Source organism: Sus scrofa, chromosome 2 (genome assembly GCF_000003025.6).
Source record: "Sus scrofa isolate TJ Tabasco breed Duroc chromosome 2, Sscrofa11.1, whole genome shotgun sequence".
In the NCBI taxonomy this organism is placed as follows: Eukaryota; Metazoa; Chordata; class Mammalia; order Artiodactyla; family Suidae; genus Sus; species Sus scrofa.
Genome location: NC_010444.4, coordinates 78,776,135 through 78,798,427, shown reverse-complemented (window position 1 = coordinate 78,798,427; position 22,293 = coordinate 78,776,135). Strand labels below are relative to the sequence as shown.

General features: G+C 54.7%; 1 protein-coding gene and 1 long non-coding RNA gene across 2 annotated transcripts; one reads left to right on the top strand and one right to left on the bottom strand.

The window, feature by feature from the left end:
- On the bottom strand, window positions 3-14,653 carry MGAT4B (mannosyl (alpha-1,3-)-glycoprotein beta-1,4-N-acetylglucosaminyltransferase, isozyme B). Its single transcript, XM_003123649.4, has 15 exons — window positions 14,253-14,653; window positions 4,695-4,880; window positions 4,468-4,608; window positions 4,249-4,382; window positions 3,784-3,830; window positions 3,353-3,466; window positions 3,050-3,125; window positions 2,809-2,923; window positions 2,327-2,457; window positions 2,052-2,159; window positions 1,738-1,931; window positions 955-1,033; window positions 786-873; window positions 583-695; window positions 3-488 (listed from the first exon to the last, which is right to left on the bottom strand). The coding sequence occupies exons 1-15, from the start codon at window positions 14,347-14,349 to the stop codon at window positions 465-467; spliced, it is 1,647 nt and encodes a 548-aa protein (XP_003123697.1). The 5' UTR covers window positions 14,350-14,653; the 3' UTR covers window positions 3-464.
- Window positions 14,647-17,239, top strand: LOC106507307. Its single transcript, XR_002341724.1, has 3 exons — window positions 14,647-14,833; window positions 15,532-15,612; window positions 17,072-17,239. It is a non-coding gene; the product is annotated as an uncharacterized LOC106507307 (long non-coding RNA).

Genomic DNA, 22,293 nt, shown 5'->3' with positions numbered 1-22,293 from the left:
GTGAGGCACACACTTCATTAACCCTTTATTACAAGTAACGCTCTTATAGAAGTATATGTGGACTTAAGGTGAAAAAATCAAATGTATCCAAGAATAAAAAACACAGCACATAAAGTAGTATTATGCATTCCAGTGTTCGCGCCGGAGACAGCGGGCGCCCAGGAAAAAGCTCTTCTAAAATGGCCTGGCTCAAGCGGGCCAGGGAGCGAGGGTTCTGGGCGGCGCGGGCCGGCCTCAGGCACAGTGTGGGGGCCGCCTGCCTCTTCCCGCGGCCTGGCGGGCAGGGCAGCACCAGCTCCTGGGGCCTCCGGGCCAGCGGCCACCCCAGGCTGGCAGAGCGGGGCGCCAGGCAGAGCCCCTCAGGCTGGGGTGGCGGCGCCTGGCCCTCCAGGGGCTGCAGCGACGACATCCTAGGTCTCACGGGCTCCAGGGCCAGCGGAAGTCCACCCTCAGAAGCCCTCGGCTTAGTCGGCCTTTTTCAGGAAGATCTGGAAGGGTCGGGCTCAGGGTCAGCTGAGGGCCTCAGAGCCCAGCCCTGGTCTAGCTGCTGGGTACCCTGCGCCCAGCCCTGCCCTGCCTCACCTCACTCAGAATGACCCACACGGGCGAGTCTGTCTGGATGGAGAGGCGCAGTGCTTCCAGTGGGCCAAAGGCAGGATCCACTTCTCCCTGTGCCACACCTTTGTAGAAGGTGCCTGGGGAGGGTGGCAAGGAGAGGTTGTCCATCCCAAGATCCCTGCTCAGTTCAGCCTCTCCCCCTAGCTCCACCTGACTGCCTCACTCACCGATCTGGAGGTAGCCATCAGGGCTCCGAGGGTACCGGAGAGTGGCTGAGCGGCCCTCTTGCAGGGCCTCCTTGTCTGACTGCGGGTTCTGGGAGCAAAATCAAGAGGCTGGAGCCAGTGGCTGTGGGAGGGGCAGGCCTCCGTGCACACCTACCCCCACCACACTCACATCAAAAGGCAGCACCTCCACAGACGTGTTGAAGAGCTTGTCCTCTGGGTGCTCAATGTTCCCACTGCGGAAGAAGAACCTGTGGCCAGACAGGCCTGTGAGCTGCTACTGAGGTGGGGCACGGCCCAGGCACACTACTCAGCAGAGAAAAGACCAGGCCTGGGCCAGGAGTATACCAGGTGGGTTCTGGGGCACTGGGTGAGGCTGGGCACCACCAGGGGCAGCCAATGGACTATGCAAGGAAAACAGGGCCTTACTTTTAAGGACAATGGTGATGGGCAGCGTCACTGAGCTCCTGTGGGCACTGCCCAGCTTAGTCTTTTCTTTTTTTTTTTTTTTTTTTTTTTTTTTTTTTGCTTTTTTAGGGCCACACCCATGGCATATGGAAGTTCCCAGGCTAAGGGTGTAATTGGAGCTACAGCTGCCAGTTGTGCCAACAGCCACAGCAATGCCAGATCCGAGTAACATCTGCAACCTACACTACAGCTCACGGCAATGCCAGATCCTTAACCCACTAAGCGAGGCCAGGGATCGAACTTGCAATCTCATGGTTCCTAGTACAATTTGTTTCTGCTGCACCACAATGGGAACTCCCCAGCTTAGTCTTTACAAGGTAGCTACTGTTATGAGCCCCACTTTTCAGATAAGAAAACTTAACAAGGTGAAATTATTTGCTGCAGTTCCCGAGGGGCATCTGTAGGTTCACAAATTTGTAGTGTGGCCTATACCCTGGTGGCTGCCCTGCCCCTGCCCCAAGGTTGACCTGTGGGTGCTGGTACTGACCGCTCCAGTCGCAGTGGCTGGAAGAAGCGGAAGCGGATGAAGTCCCCCGCAGCTGGCGTGAAGGCCCAGAAGAAATCCTCGCGTAGGTAGGCCTTCTCCAGGGTGAAGTGCTGGTATGTCTTGAGGCTCGTGCTCACTTCAGCGGGTGGGTTCACGTGCTCCTTCCGTAGTGCATGCTTCCCAAAGTCCTTGTCCTGCAACCAAGGAGGAACAGTAGAGCCAGAGTGAGCCCTGGACTTGCACGGCCACCCCCTTGCCCAGCCTCAGCCCAGGCTCTGCCCGACTTGACCAGGCTCCAGTGCGGCACTGCCCACCTTCAGTTTCTGGATCTTGCCCGCCAGCGAGGAGTGAGTGCCCACATGCTGGAAGAGGGATGGCTTGAAGCGGATCCGCAGGTTGGCCTTCTGCCGGTCACAGTGCTTCTATGGAGGGAGGGTGACATAACAGGGCTTAGCTCAACTCCGCCTCCCACCCCATCCCCACAGCCAGCAGTGCAGTCTTCTGTGTCAGGAGCACGGTACCCAGCGCAGTCATGCTGGAGGCCAAGTGCCCCACCGCCCCCGCCCACCTCTGTGCAGGCCCCGCTCACCGCATCCTTCTCAGGGTTGCAGACTTTCACCCACAGAATATGGTCTAGGAGCCAGTCGATGGGTTTGTCCCGGTAGAACATGAGGATGAACTCCACAATGAGGCTTAGGTCTAGGGACTTGAACATCTTCCCTGGGGTGGGGTGGGGGAGTGGGGGAAAGGCTGCTAAGCAGGCAGAGCCCCTGCCTTACTTCCTCCTAATCCCTGTGGGGGACACTGGGGAGGGTCCCACAGCCAGCCCTGTGGCTGCCTGCAGGCAGGTGCAGGTACACAGGGCAGACAGGATGGTGAGCCCAAATATCCCATGCAGAGGGTGGGTGGGAACAGGCCAGGTCGGGCTGCAGCGGGCACTCCAGGCGAAGGCTCGAAGCATGACACCGCATGGTACTGGGGCTTGGAACAGGGCAGGAGCCGGAGAGATGATGACAGAGGCAGAGGTGGGCTGGGTGGAGAGGTTCTGTGGCGGGGTGGGGGGTAGCCCACCAATGAAACCCAGCTGGGAGAACTCCAGGATCATCCAATCCTCTGAGGGCTGTTGGAGGGCGAAGTTCTTCATGGTGCTCAGGTAGTTGGGCTTGGCTACGATGTCATCCTCCAGCTGCAGAGCGGCAGGTAGAAGGGCGCCCAGACTCAGGATGGGCATGGGCACAGGGCAAGGCTCACCACCCAGGCCCAGGCAGGGTTGTGGGGGAGCAGGGAGGCAGAGCAGGGTCTTGGTGCTCACCTGCACGTAGTAGATGCCTTTGGACTGTGCATACATCATGAGGAAGCAGTAATCAAGGTTCTGTTTGGTCCTCCACCTGTGGGCCGGGGCAGGGGCCTCAGGAGCTCAGAACCTCCTCCACCTCCAATGTGGCTGCCACTGAATGGGTAGGAGACACCCCCCTTCCCGCCATGCAGGGTCCTCCAATGGAACCATGGAGGCACTGCAGGGAAGTGCCTGGGACTCAGACACCAGCAGACTGGGTTCTTCCTAGCACAGGTGGGCAGGTTGCTGGGGACACAGGGAGAGGGGTAGTAATAGTACCTGACTCTCTCCTTGGGGTCCCCAAAGGACTCTCGGAGGCGGGAGAAGTCAGGGTAGAAGTGGGGAGAAGGGGAGATGACCTCCAGGAGCCCGGAATGGATCTCTGTAGGGAACCTGGGGGACAGGAAGTCCTCGTGGGTGTGGAGCCTCCAGGGAAGGGAGCAGAGGCAGAGCTGAGCTGACTAGACCCCATCCCTCTCTCAAATCCCACCAGGCAGACATCCCCCGACACCACATCCATCCTAAGGTGTCACCAAGGCTCCAGAGGGGGCTGGGCTACCTGGATATAACCACTCCTTTTCAGCCAAGAGGAGAAGCACCCTTTGCTACAGAAGGAAGGCACATCTTGTAGGGGAGGCCAGCACCCGCCTTGCCTGACACCCCACGAAAGGCCCTCCCTCCAGCAGCGTTGTCAGGCTGCCAGTACTCACAAGGCCTTGATATTCTCCGTCACCAGTGAGGTATACTGTGGGTCAGTCTGTGGGGAGACCAAGTGCCCTCCTAAGCCAATGCGGCCACCCCAAATAGCCTGGAGAATAGGGCTGGGGGAAGCACACGGGCTTCCCTCCCACACACAGAAGGGGTGAGCACACCATCCTGAAGGCTAAATGGGGCTGGACCTTGGGGCCACAGGCGCCTCAGAAAAAGCTCTTAGGTCCCCCAGGCCAAGGGGTGGGGCGGACTATGTACAGGCATCTCCACCAGGGGGCGCTAAAATGTTTCCGTCCCTGTAACTTTTTTTTCCTTTTAATTTTATCTCGGTAAGTTTGTGAATGAAACTGAGGACTTAGATTCTGGTAGCTTTTTCCTCTGAGGTGCTGCTGTCTTCATTTCTTCCTTCTTGTTATTTTGTCCTCCCCTGAATGTCCCCCCGCCTGGCGCCCCAGCCCACTCGCCTCAGCGATCAGCACCACGATGACCGAGTCTTCCTTCTCCTGCGGGCTCAGCTCCGAGATGAGCGAGTGCAACGTGTCTGTCAGGTACGAGTGCACCTCGCGCCGCACACTGGGGATGCCCATCACCACCGACACTGCAGGGATGCGGAGTGGAGGTTCCGGGCAGGGCGCCGGGCCCCGGGCCCCCGCCTCCCCCCGCCTCCTGGGCCCCGCCCCTACCTCCGGTGCGGCCCTGGCCCACGCGCACGGCCGGCTGCAGGCTGCTTTCCTTGGCCAGCAGGTGCGGCAGGTGGTGAAAGACAGTGGGGAGGTGCAGCACGTGCTTCTGCGAGGCGTTCCACGGCTTCAGGCGTGGATCCTCTGGGTGGGTCGGGAAGGGACAGGTCGCACAATGCGGTCAGCCATCAGCCCCGCGGGCTCCCGCCGCTTCCCGCCTTGGCACTCACCTGTTAGGCGGCCCCAGGTGCGATTGCTGTCTCCGTCTCGCAGCGCCTGCCTCTCCGACACGGCCCTCTTGATCTCGTCCAGCACCAGGTTGAGCTCTTTGGAGCGTTTGAGGCTCTCCTGCTCAGCTGCACGCAACCGGTCCCGCAGCGCCAGGAACTCCCGCTGGTACACGTCCACCACATCGCCTGTGGGCGGTACATACACACGCTGTCACCAGAAGACAGCCTAGAGCTGACCTACTGCCCTTTGAGGGTGCCGCAGCACACACATTTGCGTGCCCACGTGCTCTCACGCCTGCCACATGCGAACCACAGGGGGCTAGTTACACAAGGGTCACTCTGAAGTCACACTGACACTCCCACTTGGGGAAGAAAAGCCACCACCGAGGGGGATTAGCCCTCTCTTCGGCTCTCCTTCCACCTTTGTTTTTTCTCCATCGAGGAGACATCTCAGGTAAGAGGACTGCAGGGTCACTTTCGGCTCCTGGCGGGACAAACCCAAGTGGAGCCTGGAACAGCCCCAGACTGAATGGTCCCTGCCCAGTGGTTCCTAAAGCCCCCTCTTGCTTCTTGCAGCATCTGCACCTTCCAGGAGGTAGGACACCCATGGTCCTATCCTCAGGGGCTCTTAGCCCTCCAGCCTTCCCCTGTCCCCTCTTCTCAGCCTCTGCACTTTGCGCCCCACCCCTCTTCACAGAGGTCACAGGCGGCCCCATCCCCAAGGCCCTCTGGGGAAAGAAAACCTCCCTGGACTCCACCCACCCCCCATCCTCCAAGTAGAACTGAGCCCCAGGCACCCCATGGTCACTGTCCTCATGGTTGTCAATCCACACTAGGCCCAGCTCTGGATTCTCAGTCTCACACAGTTCTTCAGGGTCTGTGGGGTGGGAGGAATTGTACATCCCCCTGTGCTCAGAGGAGCAGGTGAAGTTGAGAAACCAGCCCAGGGCCCCTTAGCACATCAGTGGCACACAGGGGACATGAGCTCTGAACACCCTGAGGCCTGCTTCTCTGGAGACCTGTGCAAGACCTGGATGATGCCACCCCAGGGGGACCTGTGTCACAACCTCCAGCTGGGTCTCAGCTGCAGGCATTAGGGGTATGCACGCACAGGCCAGAAACAGCACAGTTGCAGGGCTGCCTGATGGTGGAGAGGGATCTCCAGGGTGCCAAGCGACTGGCTCCAGTGGTCCAGCAGGGCTAGCAGGGCCCATAAGCAAGAATGAGACCAACTACAGCACTGCCGGCAACTGAGGCAGCCAGGTCCTGCCAGGCTGTGCACTCAAGGCCACGGAATGTGGACGTTCCCAGGCCAGAGAGGAAACCGTACCACAGCAGTGACACGGCAGGTCCTAAACCCGCTGAGCCACCAGGGAATTCCCCCACTTCCCCCCTACCCCGCCCCTGCCTCTGCCACCAAGGCCTGTTCTAATCTGACTTTTGCCCCCTTTCTTTGCCACCATGCACATCCCCTTTCCCTTGTTTGACATCTGTGCTTTCACACAGGCTCTCTTTTCTGCCTGGGGTCCCTTTTCTTTTCTGGGCCTCATGAAAACCCATGTAGATGTGGCCATCAAGGCTGACTTGCAAAGTCTCCAAGTCCAGGAAGCCTTCCAGGCCTCCCCTCTCAGCTCCAGGCAGCTCTTCTGCTCCTTGATCCCTCGTGGGCTCACAGCCCGGTGTCACCTTCCCACAACTGGGTGCTTCAAAGGTCATGACCAAGGCAAAGTTCGGTCACCTCAGGAAACCCCACCCTCCCTTCTGCAGCCGGGGGCAGAGGTCCAAGCTCAGTCCCAGGGGAAAGGAAGGAGGAGGCAGCCCCCTGGCAGGACGGAGGGGCTGGGGGGAGTCCAGTGGATCCTCTAAGAGACACTCCAGACTCAGCAGTTCACCTGTCTTCCTCCCCACACCCTGCTGCCTGAGGCCCCGGGCCAAAGGCCAAGGCCATTCCAAGCTTCTGTGCTCAGGGACAGCCCGCTGGGGGAGGGAGTCAGGAGTCAGGTTACAGGATCTCGGAGGCTCTATGCTGGGCTGGGAGGCAAGGTTACCCTGGAAACCTGACCCCCTGAACAGGGAGCTGGCCACCCCCAATGCTCACCTGCCCGGCTGCTGACAGGGAGGGGGACTGGAGGCGCTGAGGCCCAGCGGGAGGGAGCTCAGAGCTGTCTAAACTGGCAGGTGGCCTCCCTTCTGCCTAGTCCCCAGCCACCGGTCTCTTGCTCCTGGTGCCCAACCCAATGAGGCTCTAGCACCATGGAGCCATGAGTCCCCAGGGCTGAACTCTGTCCAACCTCAGCCTGCCCCCATGGACAGGCCAGGTGGGCAGCAGTGGGCCCTGCTGACCTGAATCAACCTGACCACGGAGCCTGCTCCTTATCCTGGGCTCCCTTCCCAGGGGCCTTCCTCTGCCCAAGTCCTGAGTTTTCTCTCCTCAGGAGGTGACAGGCCCTGGGGGTTCCCGGGCCTGGCTCCTGCGACATATGGAAGTTCCCAGGCTAGGGGTCTAATCAGAGCTGCAGCCACCAGCCTAGACCAGAGCCACAGCAACTCGGGATCCGAGCCGCGTCTGCAACCTACACCATAGCTCACAGCAACGCCGGATCCTTAACCCACTGAGCAAGGCCAGGGATTGAACCCACAACCTCATGGTTCCTAGTCGGATTCATTAACCACTGCGCCATGATGGGAACTCCCTGACCCTTCTGTCATTTAATTGAACATGGTGGGCCCTGTCCCTCCAGTCTAGTCCCTGCCCAGCCTGCTGCCCTCAAGGTCTTGGGTCCACTCCCTCTTTGCCTGTCAAAGCCAGAAACTCAAGCTCTGTGGCTGCCTGCGCATGGGTTGAGCCTTTTGCCAGGGCTCTGCCAGGCCATGCTGGCTTCCAGCAACCTTTGTGGGCAGGTGGCTGGACTGAAGTGGTGAGTGGGTGGGGAGGCGGCAAACGGAAGTGATGTGAGTGGCAAAGGCCTGTGGCCTCTGGAGTGGGGTGCGGGGTAGGGCAGGTGTTCCTGACAGCTAGGGCTGAAGGGACTTTGACCTTTCCTTTCATCCACGCCTTCCTGTCCCAGGGAGGTAGGGTGGAGGGCCTGGGCCCAGGGCAGTAGGCCCCACACAACGCAGTCCTTCTGTGTGATCTCTTTTTTTCTTTGGCTGCTCATCCGGCATATGGAAGTTCTGGGGCCAGGGATAGAACCCAAGCTGCAGTTGTGGCAACGCAGGATCCTTAACCAGCTGCGCCCCAAGGGAAGTTTCCTGTGTGACTTTTAAGTAGGGTGAGCTCTCTCCAAGCTTAGCCTGTCCCTGTGGACAGGGCAGGTGGGCAGCAGTGGGCCCTGCTGACCTGAATCACCCAGACCACGGAGGCCTGGGCACGGTCTGCCCCCTCCTCTGGCCTCCTGTCCTGGGAGCCTTCCTCTGCCCATGCCTGGGGGTAGCTGTGTCCGTACTACTGGCCTGCGCCTCTCTCCACCGGAAGGCTGCGTAATCTGAGGCCCACAGACCACAATCTTTCTTTGGTTTCCTTTCAGTTCAAGAACCAAACTGGGGCACAGACATTGTGCCCTGTACTTAGGGAAGAGGAGACAGGCTCAGAGGACACAGGCAGGTGCCAGGCCCAGCAAAGACAGGCATGGAGAGGGGCAGGTGTTCATCTCTCCAGGACTTGCACCCACCCTCCCAAATGTCAAGGGCATCATCCATCAGCGCTGAAGTCCAGGCTGCTGGAGGGGTGACCCTGGCCCAAGCCTGGGAAAGGGGACAGCCTAGATGTTAAGGAGAGCTATGTGGCTGAGGCCAGCCCAGTGGAGGGTCTGCCGTCTCCCCTGGGGGCCTTCAGCGTGTGCTGGAGAGCCATAGTTGGAGCACTAGTGGATCTGTGGCACAAATCTGGTCATGGCTGGATGTGAAAGTGGGCCTGAAACCTGTATCCAGGATCCATCTTGCCAAGGCCTAGATGTTCTCCCCGCCCCTGGGCTTCCAGGATGCCACCTGTTCCTGCTTTCCCTTTCTCTCTGGCTCCCTGCCCACCTCCCGCCTTCCCTGCAGATCTGGGTTCCTCTGCCCTTGCTCTAAGCATCAGTGCCTGGCCCAGCTCTATCCTGAGCCCCTTCTCACTGCAAACTGGAAGCCAGGGTCTAGCCTGGCCTCAGACTTAATCTGGTTTCCGCATGGGTTTAATACAGTTGTCTGCATGCAAGAATGAGAAAGGTTCACACAAGAGCCCAGATTCAGGCTTCTCTTTAGGCCTCCAAAGACCTGACCTTCCTAGGTCCCTAGAAACAGTAATAGCCCTTGACAGGGAAGGCCCAGTAGGCCTAGTATGTCCCTGAGGCATAGAAGCGCAGAAGCTTGTGGTACGTGACAGGGAAGGCCTTGCTGACCCTCTGTCTCCCTCCTACCTCCTGCTCCCCTGTTCCCCACCACCACACTAAACTGGGCTGCAGGCGGAGCTGGAGCTTCTATGCCTCAGGGACAAGGAACCCCTATAACTGAGCCCCCAGCTACACTTCTTTGACTGAGGTGCTCTCCTGTTCCCCAGGCCCTTGGAGTGCCAACCTCCTGGATCCCCCCTGGGGAGAGTAGGCCCTAAATGGAGCCACAGGTATCCACCCCCGTGACCCTGATGCTCCCAGGCAGTGGCGCCCTATGGCCATGCAGGCTCACAGAGAAGGTGTCCTGGGCAGGGAGTGGGGGTGGGGGGGTTGGTGTTGCAGGTGCTGACATCTGGCTGGGGGGCATGTGGCTGCTGCAGGAGGCACACAGGGATTGCAACCTGGCCCTGGCAAGGACTCATAACTCCACCCGCGCCTGAACAAAGGTGCCTCAGCCCGGAGATCCGGCCCCGCCTTGGCCTCCATGCCAGTCTGCTTACGTGGCCTGGCCATTCTCCCAGGGGGCCCAAAATGCCCTCCTCCAGGTGACATACCCTACCTATGGAGAGGCGGAGAACTCTGCTCCAGCCATGCCCTCCCTGTACCAAGTCCTAGGGGGTCCCCTCCACCCTCCCCAGGCCCTCTGGAGCTTCAAGGGCAGCCCAAGCATCTACCCAAACAGAAGAACAGCAGTAGTCTGGGCTGGGCCTGCAAAAGTCAGGTGCAGGCCATTGGGACTTGGTCAGAGGCTCCAGCTCCACCCACAGCCTAGTGTAATGCAGTCCTGGGGAACAGGGGAGCAGGAGGTAGGAGGCAGACAGGGTCAGCTGGCCCAGCCTGAGCCTGCCTAGGCCTCCTGCAGGAAGGCCAGCAAGCAGGAAGGAAGCAGTTCTTCCTGTTGCCTCCTGGGCTCAGCCTTCAGCCCTCAGCCCAGGCCCCATTCAGCCCCAGGTATCCCAACCAACACCAAGCAGCTCTGGCCAGTGGTGGGGTCTGCCCCTCCCCCCTAAGTGCACTGGTCAGATCCAGAAGGCCGTGGTGGTAGACTGGCCAGCCTAACCGAACTTCAGCTGACACCACACCAAGTACGTGAACTGGGCAGCTAGGGCTGGGCCCCACCCCTGGCAGTAGCCACAGGAGGGCTGCCCCAGCATCCACATCCCTGTGGAGGAGGACTGTGGGGACGCTGGGGAGCCACACCCATGGTGGGCTGGGGTGGAGAGGTGGTGGGAGAGGCCTGCCATCTTCTCGGTCTGCTAGCTTTCTGATTAAAGTTGCTGTTCCTTGCCCCAACAACTCGTCCCTAAATTTACTGGCCTGTTGTGCAGTAAGGAGAGCCAACTTGGGTTCCGTATCAACTGCTAGTGAGCCAAGCCAGGGGCCCTGCTGCTTGTGGCTGGCCGCGATTGGGGAATTTTCAGATAAGGTCCTAGAAGCTTCAGGGACCATTTGGCCTGAGGAAGCTGCGACTTCCTGGAAGCTGCCCTGGCTGCCCTGGCGCTTAGCAGTTGGAACAAGAACGAAGGAATAGACATCTGGGGGATCCACACAGCAGGGGGAGTCCCTCCAGTGTGTACAACGGGAACATTCTCCCCTCTCAAGTTGGGCTTTTCCTTAAGGGAAAAGCCAATTTGTTTTGCATTAGACTGGGGTCCCCTTTTGGAGAGGAGAACTGTTCTTGGACTCTACCGGATATGATTTGTGAACCGGTGCCTTTGCGTCTGTTTTGCATCCATATCCATGATGGAATCTGTTTGTGCTTTTGGTATTGGAATCTGTTTGTGCTTTTTGTGTTTTGTTGTTCTTGAACCTATAAATACGGGAAATATTCTATCTGTCCCTGTGGAAAACCCTTTGGGGCGTATCTGAAATAACCGGGCAAAACATAGCTCTGGGGATATGATTAAGAAAGAGATAGTCCTCTATTGCAATCTTGTGTGGTCCCAAAATGTATTAGGATCAGGAGAGAAATGGCTCTTGAATGGCTCACTTAATTATTATACGATCTGGCAATCAGAAGTGTTTTGTGGAAATGCAGGTAAAAAAGATGCGATTCCACATGTAGAAGCCTTTTTGCTACTGCATCAGGAGGAAAAGCAATCAGACAGCTGAGGCCTTAGGTCTGAAAGGAAAACCAAGGGAAAACCTGTTCTACGGGAGGGAGGGGGGAAATGAGAGTGAGGACATGCTCTTTCAAACCTTAAAGCCCCCTCTGGCCAACCGGGCTCCGCACTAGCTGAGCTGTTGTTCCCACCGTCCCCATGGCACCAGCATATTTACCCTCTCTTGTTTCCCCTCCTTATGGAGATCAATTAGAAGGTTCTATGTTAACCCCCAGAGCACAGGGGCCTGGATTGGTGTCACCATTTAAGACCCAACAGGGCATTCAATTTGGACCGGGAGTCACTTCCGGGCAGGACAGTTTCCCTTGCACTGACATCCTGTAGGAGGCCTTAATGCAGATGGCCAACCAGCTGGGTTTCGATTGATGCGCAGGCCGTTCTCAACTTCAGACTTGTTTAATTGGAAAAAAACCATAGCCCTGCTTACCCAGAGGCCCCATCCGTATGTCTGAACTTTGCACTTCTATCTTTGTCACTCATCATCCCTCCTGGGTGGATACTCACTCTCCTGTGAGTATGGCACTTACTGGGGACGAAAGGAGGATGGTCACTGTCAAGGCTAGAGAGGAAGCACCCCGGCTTCATATAGCAGATGCCGATGGAACCTCAGAAGCCAATCTGGCAGTTCCCACTGCTGAGCTTGCCTGGGATCCTAATAATGGAGATATGCTACACCTACAGCACTAGAGGAAGTGTATTTTAGTGGGTCTTTGAAAGGGGGTACCTAGGCAAAGGAGCTTAAACAAAATTCAGGAGATACACCAAAAACCCAGTGAGGATCCATCTAGAGTTTCTAGAATTTATCTAGCTTATAGGCGCTATACTGATGCCCCCAAAAATATGAGAATGGTCAACATGATTTTTTTTTTTTTTTGCCATTTCTTGGGCCGCTCCCATGGCATATGGAGGTTCCCAGGCTAGGGGTCCAATCGGAGCTGTAGCCACCGGCCTACGCCAGAGCCACAGCAACTCGGGATCCAAGCCGCATCTGCGACCTACACCACAGCTCACGGCAACGCCAGATTGTCAACCCACTGAGCAAGGGCAGGGACCGAACCCTCAACCTCATGGTTCCTAGTCGGATTCATTAACCACTGCGCCACGATGGGAACCCCCAACATGACTTTTAATGGGCAAAGTTCCCCAGATGTCAGAAGGAAATTACAAAAGTTAGATGGTGCATTTGGAATGAACCCTTCTCAATTGGTAGATGGTGCTTTTAAAGTGCTCAACAACAGGGAACAACGACAGAAGAGGATGCAAGACGAAATATGCCCCTTTTCCAGCAGCAGCACTGGTTCCCAGGGAGGCAAGGAACCTGAAGAGAAGTGAGCCACCACTGGGGAGGGAACAGTGCACTTACTGAAAGAAGGGGATGGGAAAAAGAGTGTCCGCCGCTAAAGAATAAGACGAAAATCAATAAAAGAAGATGGGAGCCTCTTACACGGCAGAAAGAGAGGAACACTCTGATGAGTCATCAAGAGGCCCAGGGACCCCCTTGGACTTGAGGCGCCCAATTCCAGTTTCTCCACAGGAGCCCCAGGCAATTTTGACAGTGGGGGACAACCTGAGTGACTTTCTGAAAAATATGGGTGCTACATGGTCTGTGGTCAATACTAAGGTGGCAGAGAAAACATCCCAATTCATGCCGGTTACAGGAGTTTCTGGAGAAATACAACGTCATGCTTTCTAGAATGCCAATTAGAGGACCTCACCCTAAAACACAGTTTCTTATATACATGCCAGCATGTCCAATCCCTCTTTTGGGCCAAGATCTCCTTTGTAAATTAAATGCTCTCAAAGACCTAGCAGTTGCCAATTATGTTAAAATCCTGGGCACCATACTAACCTCTGTTCATGAGTTTGCCTCCAACAGGTCTGCCTATCCAACTGAGGTAGCCTCACACCCTTTCCAACCTGGAGACCCAGTCCTCCTTAAAGCCTGGAGAGAACAAAGGCCTAAGCACCAGCTGACTGCAAGGTGGACAGGACCACATGTGGTATTACTTACCACACACTCATCTGTCAGGTTAGCTGGAGTAAAGCCATCGATTCATCACACTCGGGTTAAAGGAGCCCCACTGACATTAGTAAATGACCCAACTCCTGAGCGGCCTAGAGAGCAATGGGTTTGTGAACCCTTAGAAGACTTAAGGTTGCTCTTGAAAAGGGATAAGTATTGAGATTAAAGTTTCATCATAGCAGGAATGTTACCAAGTTTAAATAGTTGTAGATAAAGAGAATTGTATTACTTAATATTCCTAGCATAAAACTGATCAATTCCATTCCATGGTCACACTTTCAGTGCCCAGGTACAGCAGAAAGTAGCCAAAAAGATCGCTGCCCCCTTTTCCATGGACATTGACACTGAGGAGTTGTAAGCAGTCCTTCGTGAGTGACCTTTAGTGGCCAGCATTGTAGGGGGCCCTTCCCCCATGCAAGTGACAGCTAGTGAGAGACCCTTGGCTCCCCCCCCCCCGCTTCTCAGTATAAAAGGAGCCTGAATTGGGACTGAGGCAAGATGGTTTTCTAAAACACTAGTCTGCCATCTTCTTGGTCTGCTAGCTTTCAGATTAAAGTCACTATTCCTTGCCCCAACAACTCATCTCTGGAATGTACTGGCTTGTCGTTGGGAAGGCAGAGCGGACTTGGGTTTGGTATCATCAGGAACAGTGTACCCAGGTGCCTGGAGCTGGTACCCTGGGAACCCTCTGGCACAGCACAGCCACCTCTGTGACCTTGTGTCTCTGTCCCTCTGTGAGAACTCTGAAGTCCCCAGCATGGCAGAACTGTACTCACGGAGGCCGGTTCGGAGCGTGCCCTGGGCGCCCACTATCTGCTCACCCGCGCGGCCCAGCCCAGGCCGCAGGAGAATTTCTTTATTCCAGCAGCAAACAAGTGGGGGCGAGGATGGGAGGGGCGTCCTCCCCCGCCGCTCGGGCGAGGAAGGGGCGCCTGCGTCCGCTTCCGGCCGCTTCGCGGGCGGATGCCCGCACCCTGCTCCGGACGCCGGCTCCCAGGTGTGGATGGGGCACCGGGCGGGCGGCGGCGGAGGAGGGGCTCACCTTTCTGGCCGCTGAGCGCCGCGTACCAGGAGAGGGAGAGGAAGGCGCACAGGCAGAAGAGCAGCAGCGTCAGGAAGGTGCCATTGCGGAGCCTCATCTCCTCGGGTGCGCGGTGGGCGCCGGCGGGGCCGAGGCCGCATGGCCCGGGGGACCGGGGCCGGGGCGCGGGGACCAGGAGGCTGCGGGGGCCCCGGCCCCGGGGCGGGGACGGGCTGGGAGCCCGGGGCCGGGCGGGGATGCAGGCGGGCCTGCCGGGGTGGACACCTGACCGGTCGCGGAAGTAACCGCTACTCCCGGGTGCGGGGAGCAGACGGCCTCGGCTTGGCGCCTGGGCCGGGATGGGCTAAGCTGCGCGGCAAGAGCCGCGGCCCGGCCTGGATCCGGGGCCGCCGCCGAGTGGCTGCGAAGGGCGGGGCGGCCGGGATTTAAAGGGGCCGCATCACAGGCTGCCACCACCAGCACCGCGAGGGGGCGGGGTGGGACCAACACCGGGATTCCGCCCTCCGCCAGGCTCGGGACAGTGGCTGCTGCGTGGACTCACGCGGTCCCAGACTTGGGGCTGCCCTGGGCTCAGGCCTCAGGTAGGTTGAGGCCGTGGCCTTCAGGCAGGTCGCTTTGGGTGGAGGCGTCGTGCGTGGACCTCTGACCCCTTTTCAGTAACATTTCCATTATGAACAACCCCCACCCAGGTCCGGAGCCCACTCAGGTTAACTCTGGGAACTTCAGGCCCCTCCCCTAGGTCTAAGGGAGTCTAGGAAGTGGGAGGGGAGTAATAGGGAAGAACAAATCTGACTCCATATTAGATCTGTTCCTGTTATTTTAACCTTTGTGCTTTGTTGCCTGTGCTTAGTCATGCTCTGCACCTTTTTTGTTTTAAAAACAATCTTGTCTATACCTATGTCTATGTGGACAGCTATGAAAACAAATTATCAGGCACAGAGAAATTTGCAACAACCACGTCCCTCCCTCATCTTGCCTTTACAAGGGCTTTGCTGAAAGCCTGCAGGGAGTTTGTGGCTTTTTAAAGCACAAGCAACCCATTTCCTTGCATGGCACTGCAGTAAACCTTTCTGTGCTCCAAATCCTGACTTTCGGTGTTGTTTGGCTTTGGTGTGCACTGAGCACACGGACTTGGTAACAATTATGGCAGCCCAGGTGGGACACTGTGCCCAGCAGATTGACACCTGCTGGGGCAGCCCCTTACCTGAGTTCCCAGCAGCTGCCCAGAGCTCATTTTGCTCTGGGGAAGAGGTGTGTGTGTGTGTCTCTCGCCCTGCAGGCACCAGCCACCCCAGGGCAGGATGCTGTTTAAAGCTAAGAAATGTCCAGAGCTGTGTTCCACATTCAGTGTTGATTGGGGGTAAGTCGCTCCAGCTTGCTGAGGCTGGGAACTCTCTCCATTCCATTTGGGCTGCTTCCCTTGTGGGAAGTGAGTCACTTTGGGTCCGTTCTCTTTTGAGATCTGGGCCAATCTGTTTGGACGTGTCTTCTGTCTGGGAATGGAAGTGGAATTTTAGACTACCCCGTCTCTGATTTTCTGTCTTATATGTTATTTGTAATTGTGTGTGTGTGTTGTTTTGGGGTGAGCCACTCCAGTTTGTGCCTTTGTTTGTGGGACTGTAAGTTTGTTGTTTGTATGTGTATCAGTATGCATTGGTCCATAGAGACATTTTTGATAACAGGTATCCTTGCCTATTGCGCTGGGTTTTGCTTATGGCAGAGTAGTGGTTGGGATTTTCCCTTTGCAATGGACGAGAACCTCCCTTTTTGGTGCTAGGGAACTGTGATCCTGAGAGGCTGTTTTGCATTGCATTTGTTTGCTTGATATTTGATAACACTGGCAGTGAATAATTAACTATGGATAATCAGAGCTCTGTTCCATGTTATAGTCCCCTGGGAACTTCCATATGCTGCGGATGTGGGCCTAAAAAGACAAAAAAAATTTCAAATAATTCCTAATATTTAGAAAATTAGGCAAAATGAATTTCAGGTCCCTGTGATCTGAGAATATTCAGTACTGAGTTGATATCTGGTATTGAAGCTAGCTTAGGCTTGTTGGTTTAATATAGACATGTCTTTCACTTTTTTTTTTTTTTTTTTTTTGCTTTTTCAGGGCTGCACCCACGGCACATGGAAGTTTCCAGGCTAGGGGTTGAATTGGAGCTGCAGCTGCCGGCCTACACCACAGCCACAGCAACGTGGGATCTGATCTGCGTCTGCAACAAACACCACAGCTCACTGCAATGCCAGATTCTTAACCCACTGAGCAAGGCCAGGAATTGAACCCACATCCTCATGGATCCTCGTTGGGTTCGTTAACCGCTGAGCCATGAAGGGAACTCTCGGACATGTCTTTTAGAAAATTAAATAACCTTTTCTGAAAAATAAGTACAAATTTTGAGAGATGCTTTTAACATTAATTATTTAGGATGTTTTTAAATCTTGTAATAGGAGTTCCCATCATGGCTCAGTGGTTAACGAATCTGACTAGCATCCACGAGGACCCAGGTTTGATCCCTGACCTTGCTCAGCGGGTTAAAGATCCGGCGTTGCCATGAGCTGTGGTGTAGGTTGCAGACACGGCTCAGATGCCTCATTGCGGTGGCTGCGTTGTAGGACAGCAGCTACAGCTCTGATTCAACCTCTAGCTTGGGAAACCATTGCTTGTAATAGAAAGTACAACTAAAAGTATCGTAAACAATAAGGACTAATTCCTAATGGTTCCAGCATGGATTCAGTTGGTGCCTTGGTGACATTAAGAATTCAGGTTCTTGCCATATTTTCCTCTGCCATTCTTAGCATGTCAATTTTGTCCTCAGATTTGTTCCCTCATGACCTCAAGAGAGCTTCCATGACACCAGTCCTTATCCAGCAGTGACCAGATTCAGGAAAGTATGAACAATTTGTCCTTTCCAAGAGCAAAGGAAACCCAAAAGTTCCCTTATTTTCCTTCACATTTCTTTTCTTTTTTTTTTTTTTTTTTTTTTTTTTTTTTTTGCTTTTTTTTTTAGGGCTGCACCTGTGGCATATGGGAGTTCCTAGGCTAGGAATCAAATTGGAGCTATAGCTACCAGCCTACACCAACTACAGTGACCTACACCACAGCTGATGGCAACAGCGAATCCTTAACCCACTGAGTGAGGCCAGGGATCCAACCCATGTCCTCATGGATATTAGTTGGGTTCATTACCACCGAGCCATGACGAGAACTCCTGCCTTCACATTTCTTTTTTCTTTCTTTTTTCTTTTCTTTTCTTTTTTTTTTTTTTTTTGTCTTTTGTCCTTTTAGGGCTGTACCTGCAGCATATGGAGGTTTTCAGGCTAGGGGTCGAATAGGAGCTGTTGCTGCCAGCCTATGCTGAAGCTATAGCAACGCCGGATCTGAGCTGTGTCTTCGACCTATACCACAGCTCATGGCAACGCTGGATCCTTAACCCACTGAGCAAGGCCAGGGATTGAACCCACAACCTCATGCTTCCTAGTCGGATTTGTTTCTGCTGCGCTGTGACGGGAACTTCCCTTCACAATTCTTAAGCAAGGTTGTAGCTATATTAAAACATTGCCAAGAAGAAAAGGAATTATACCAGGATTGCCTTAACCTAATCACTCACTGGGGCTGAGGAGGAACCAATAAAAATCATGGGGGAGTTCCTGCTGTGGTGCAACGGCATCAATGGTATCTCTGCAGCACCAGCATGCAGGTTTGATTTCCAGCCTAGCACAGTGGGTTAAAGGATCCAGCATTGCTGCACCTTTGTCATAGGTCATAACTGCAGCTCAGATCTCATCCCTGGCCCGGGAACTCCTTATGCTATGGTGTAGCCAAAAAAAAAGGAAAAAAAAAAGTCATGGGTCTAAGAACTGAACAGTATTGGGGTTATCTTGGCAAGGAAGTATGAAGGGAATTGTTGGTGTGGTCAGTTCAGATATGTCTTTTATTATGCCTGGGTTTACTGAGTGTCAATGGGTTTATTTTGTTTCTTTTGCAGAGTTGGTTAAAAAAAAATTTAGCTTCATATGATGAAATTCTTATGAATAAATTAGATGTGAATGGGATCAGAGCTTTGGGGTGACCTCTTTACAAATGGTTGTGTTTTAGGAATGTCTATTTAAGGGTGGTTTCTCCAGATACTTAGTAACTTGAAATTTTAGAATTGTGCTAGTTGGTTTGGATGATGGGGGTTTATTGAACAGCTAAGTTATTCCCAGGCAGGGTAAGATACTGAGACATTAAGTACTGAACACTGGCTTCCCTTTACAAAGAAGCTAAAGGGGGCATATGCATGATCCTGCACACACCACCACCAAAGGGGTGGGCAGACCTCCAAAGCCACTCCCCTGGCCAGATCCCTGGACCCACCCTTACCCTCACCCCATAAAAGGAACCAGCTTGCCACCCCACCCCACCCCAAGACCCCACCCCAAGCCAGGGGAACTTGTAGCTTGTTTTCATTGCCCCCCTGCTGCAGCCTTGCCTGAATTCTCCTGTCTGGCCTCTTATCAATTTCCATTGATTAAGAAGACCAAGAGCCCTGGGATCGAAACATCTGCCTCAACTTGCCTTTATTTATTTATTCGTTGCTTTTTTTCAGGCCACATCCACGGCATATGGAGGTTCCTAGGCTAGGGGTCTAATCAGAGCTACAGCTGTTGACCTGTGCCACAGCCACTATAGCAACACTGGAATTGAGCCGAGCCTGCGACCTACACCACAGCTCACGCAACGCCAGATCCTTAACCCACTGAACAGGGCCAGGGATCGAACTCGTTCCTAGTCGGATTCTTTTCTGCTGTGCCATGATGGGAACTCCTGCCTCGCCTTGCCTTTAAAAGGGCTTTGGGAGTTCCTGTCATGGCTCAGTGGTTAGCAAAACCCGAGGATTCGGGTTCGATCCCTGGCCTTGCTTAGTGGGTTAAGGATCCGGCATTGCCGTGAGCTGTGGCGCAGGTCGAAGATGTGGCTTGGATCCCGTGTGGCTGTGGCTGTTGCGTAGGCCGGCAGCTACAGCTCCAATTGGACCCCTAGCCTGGGAACCTCCATACACCGAGGGTGTGGCCCTAAAAAAAATAAATAAAATAAAAGGGCTTTGCTGAAAGCCTTCAGGGAGTTCAGGGTTTTCTGGGGCATGAATCACCCATTTCCTTGCATGGCCCTGCAATAAACCCTTCTCTGCTCCAAACTCCCAACGTTTTGCTTCGCTGTGCCTCAGGCACATGGACTTGCGATGGGTAACAGGGGAAGAAGTATGGCTGGAGCTGGTGTGGCAACGTGGAGGCACCAGCTGGCAGAAGGCAGAGTGGCAGCTGCCTGCACTGACGCCCACAGGCATTTCACTCCCCCTCCCCTCTGGGTTACTTTCTCCAGGCTGCTGGATAAAGGCATGCTGGCGGCAGGGAGCCACTCCTGTTCCGTGGAATAGGGCAAGTGGGCTATTTTCAGGAGTAACATGGCCAACGTATGTGCCTATTGGGCACAGTGACTAGCTCACCTTTGGGGGCTGGCCTCCCAGGTGCCAGGAGGCAGGTGGAACCATGAAGTGATGGGAGCCGGACCCCCAACAGACCAGCACCTCCTCTCCCTTGACCACAGCGCGCTTACACCTTTATACTTGTACTAACTACAGGCTTTTCCCAGTCCTCTGGGGAGCCAGGATGGGTACAGATAAGAAAGGGATTTGGCCTGCTCATGCTCTGGGCAGGCCACTGGGAGAGTGCCCTTGCCATCTCCCCGCTTGGGCTTGGGTGCCATTCCTGAGCCCTGGTGCCCAGCACTGGCTGCAAGGACTCTGGGGGGCCCTGGTGGGAGAGGCCTCTTGTTGGGGGTGAGTTTAGACGGAGAGATGTTGGGCATTTGTCCTCCTCTTGCAGCCCAGGCCCACAGGATGGGAGCCTGGGAGTGCGGGAGGTTCCAGGCATCGCCCTCCGCAGAGGTGTTTATGCCAGGAGCAAGCGAGGCAGAGCCAGTGGCTGATACTAGGCTTGATCCTGGGGCTTGATTAAATGACTGGCCTCAATCTTCTTGCAGACCAGATGCCAGCACTGACACAGCGGTACTGCTCTCTAGTTGCTAATGAACTTTGTTAACTGAGACTCGACTTGTCTGAGCTTTCTGGAATAAACTGGTGTTCCTGTGTTTCCACAGGCATTTTTTCAGTTGTGGCCAGGATAATGGTTTTTCATTTGGACTGAGATACAAAGGGTATACATTTCTTCCTAAATATATATTCAAGTTTAAAGGTGAGTTGATTTAAGGAAAATTATTAAAGCAGTAAGGATGAAAGAGATGGTTTGTCAGTGACTGAAAGTTTGGGAGGGTCATCTGAGTCCCCTCCCCCTCCACACACTGGCTTTGGAAAGAACAGGAATGGGGACGCCCAGGAAAGGGACAGAATTCTGCTCTGCCATCTGGTGAATACAGGGCCTCTGTCAGAAATGGGCCTGGCCAGGGCCGGGGTGAGGGTGAAGGGTGATGACTGGTTTGGGGAAGGGTGGGGTCTGGAGTGATAAAGCGTGGGAGAGGGGCCAGGGTAAGTAAGCTGCTGGGGAACACCAAACTGATGGCTAGGGTCGGGCAGCTATGGGGGCTGCAGGAAGTAGAGACCAAGGGTCATCTTTCCAGATTTCCAGCCAGGCTGACTTTCTATACCTTCTCTCCAGTGCCCCTTCAGAATCCCAGGAGAGGGTCTTCTGTGCCACCCATCTTCTCAGGGACACATACCTACAGCACCATGCCTGACTGTCTTGCCAGGATTGTTGGCTGAGGGAGAGAAGGGACATGTGAAAGGAAAGCCGATGCTACCACCAGAAGGGGGCTAGAGGTGGGGCCATCATGGAAAGAGAGCAGAAGCCTAAGGGGGTGACATCACCCCAGGCCAGTGAAAGTGACATCACAGTGAGGAAAGGCCCCACCGTTCCTTGATTTATTAGTTCCTGCGTGCGTGCGTGCGTGTACTCATTCATTCTGCCCCCTGCTGGGGTAGAAAGGGGTGCCTAGGCCCTGCTCTCCTGGCACTGGCAGGCCTTTAGCCTATCCCTCATGTGGTCTCTGGACTCCCAATTTTTCCCCCCTTTTTTTTTTTTGTCTCTTGTCTTTTTTACGGCTGCACCCACCATACATGGAGGTTCCTAGGCTAGGGATTGAATTGGAGCTATAGCCGTTGGCCTACGCCAGAGCCACAGCAACACGGGATCCAAGCCACATCTGCAACCTACACCACAGCTCACAGCAATGCCAGATCTTTAACCCACTGAGCGAGACCAGGGATCAAACCTGTGTCCTTGTGGATACTAGTCCGGTTCGTTAACCACTGAGCCACGACTGGAACTCCCCCAACTTTTCCCTTGGGTGGTTGTCTGGCTCTGGGCCAGTTTTCCACTGTTCTCTGTGCCCCTGCAGTTATGAATTCCTCACCGCCAGCCTGTAACCCAAACTGCCTCTGGGCACTTCTGGGCGGGTGAGTATGTTCTACCCGTCACTCTGCTGAGGGTACAGCTTCTTGTGCCTGGGACAGCGACTCTGGCCCCCACCTAGAAAGGAGGATGGAACCCAATTCAGCTTCCTCTCCTGTCCCTGGTCTGTGGGACCTTCTGCCTCTGTTCTTATCTCCCCCAGAGAGAAAATTTCCTTTTGTGTTAGGATTACATGCCAGCCCTCAGCTCATTTTGCGTAGAGATTTTCTGGGACAGCCCTTGGAGGTAGCTGGTCCTTCCATCTTTCTTCATGGGGTCAGGGAGGGTCCAGGGATCCAGGATTTAGACGGTCCAAGAGTTGAGATGAGAAAAAAAAATCTTTCATTTTCACTAACCGCTCACTTAAACTTGAAATTTCCTTCAATTATGAATGGAGGCAGCAAAGTCTAGCAGAATTAGCAGTACTTGTGACTGTCACACAGAAATCACAGGGATTTTCACACTTACTATCAGTGTTTGCAGACCCTTCAAAATAGCGGTGACTGTGAAACTTCATGTTTCTGGTATTTATTAATCCTGCCTCCGTCTTATAATTTAATGAGTTATAAAAGAATCACAAGTGTTCCTATAT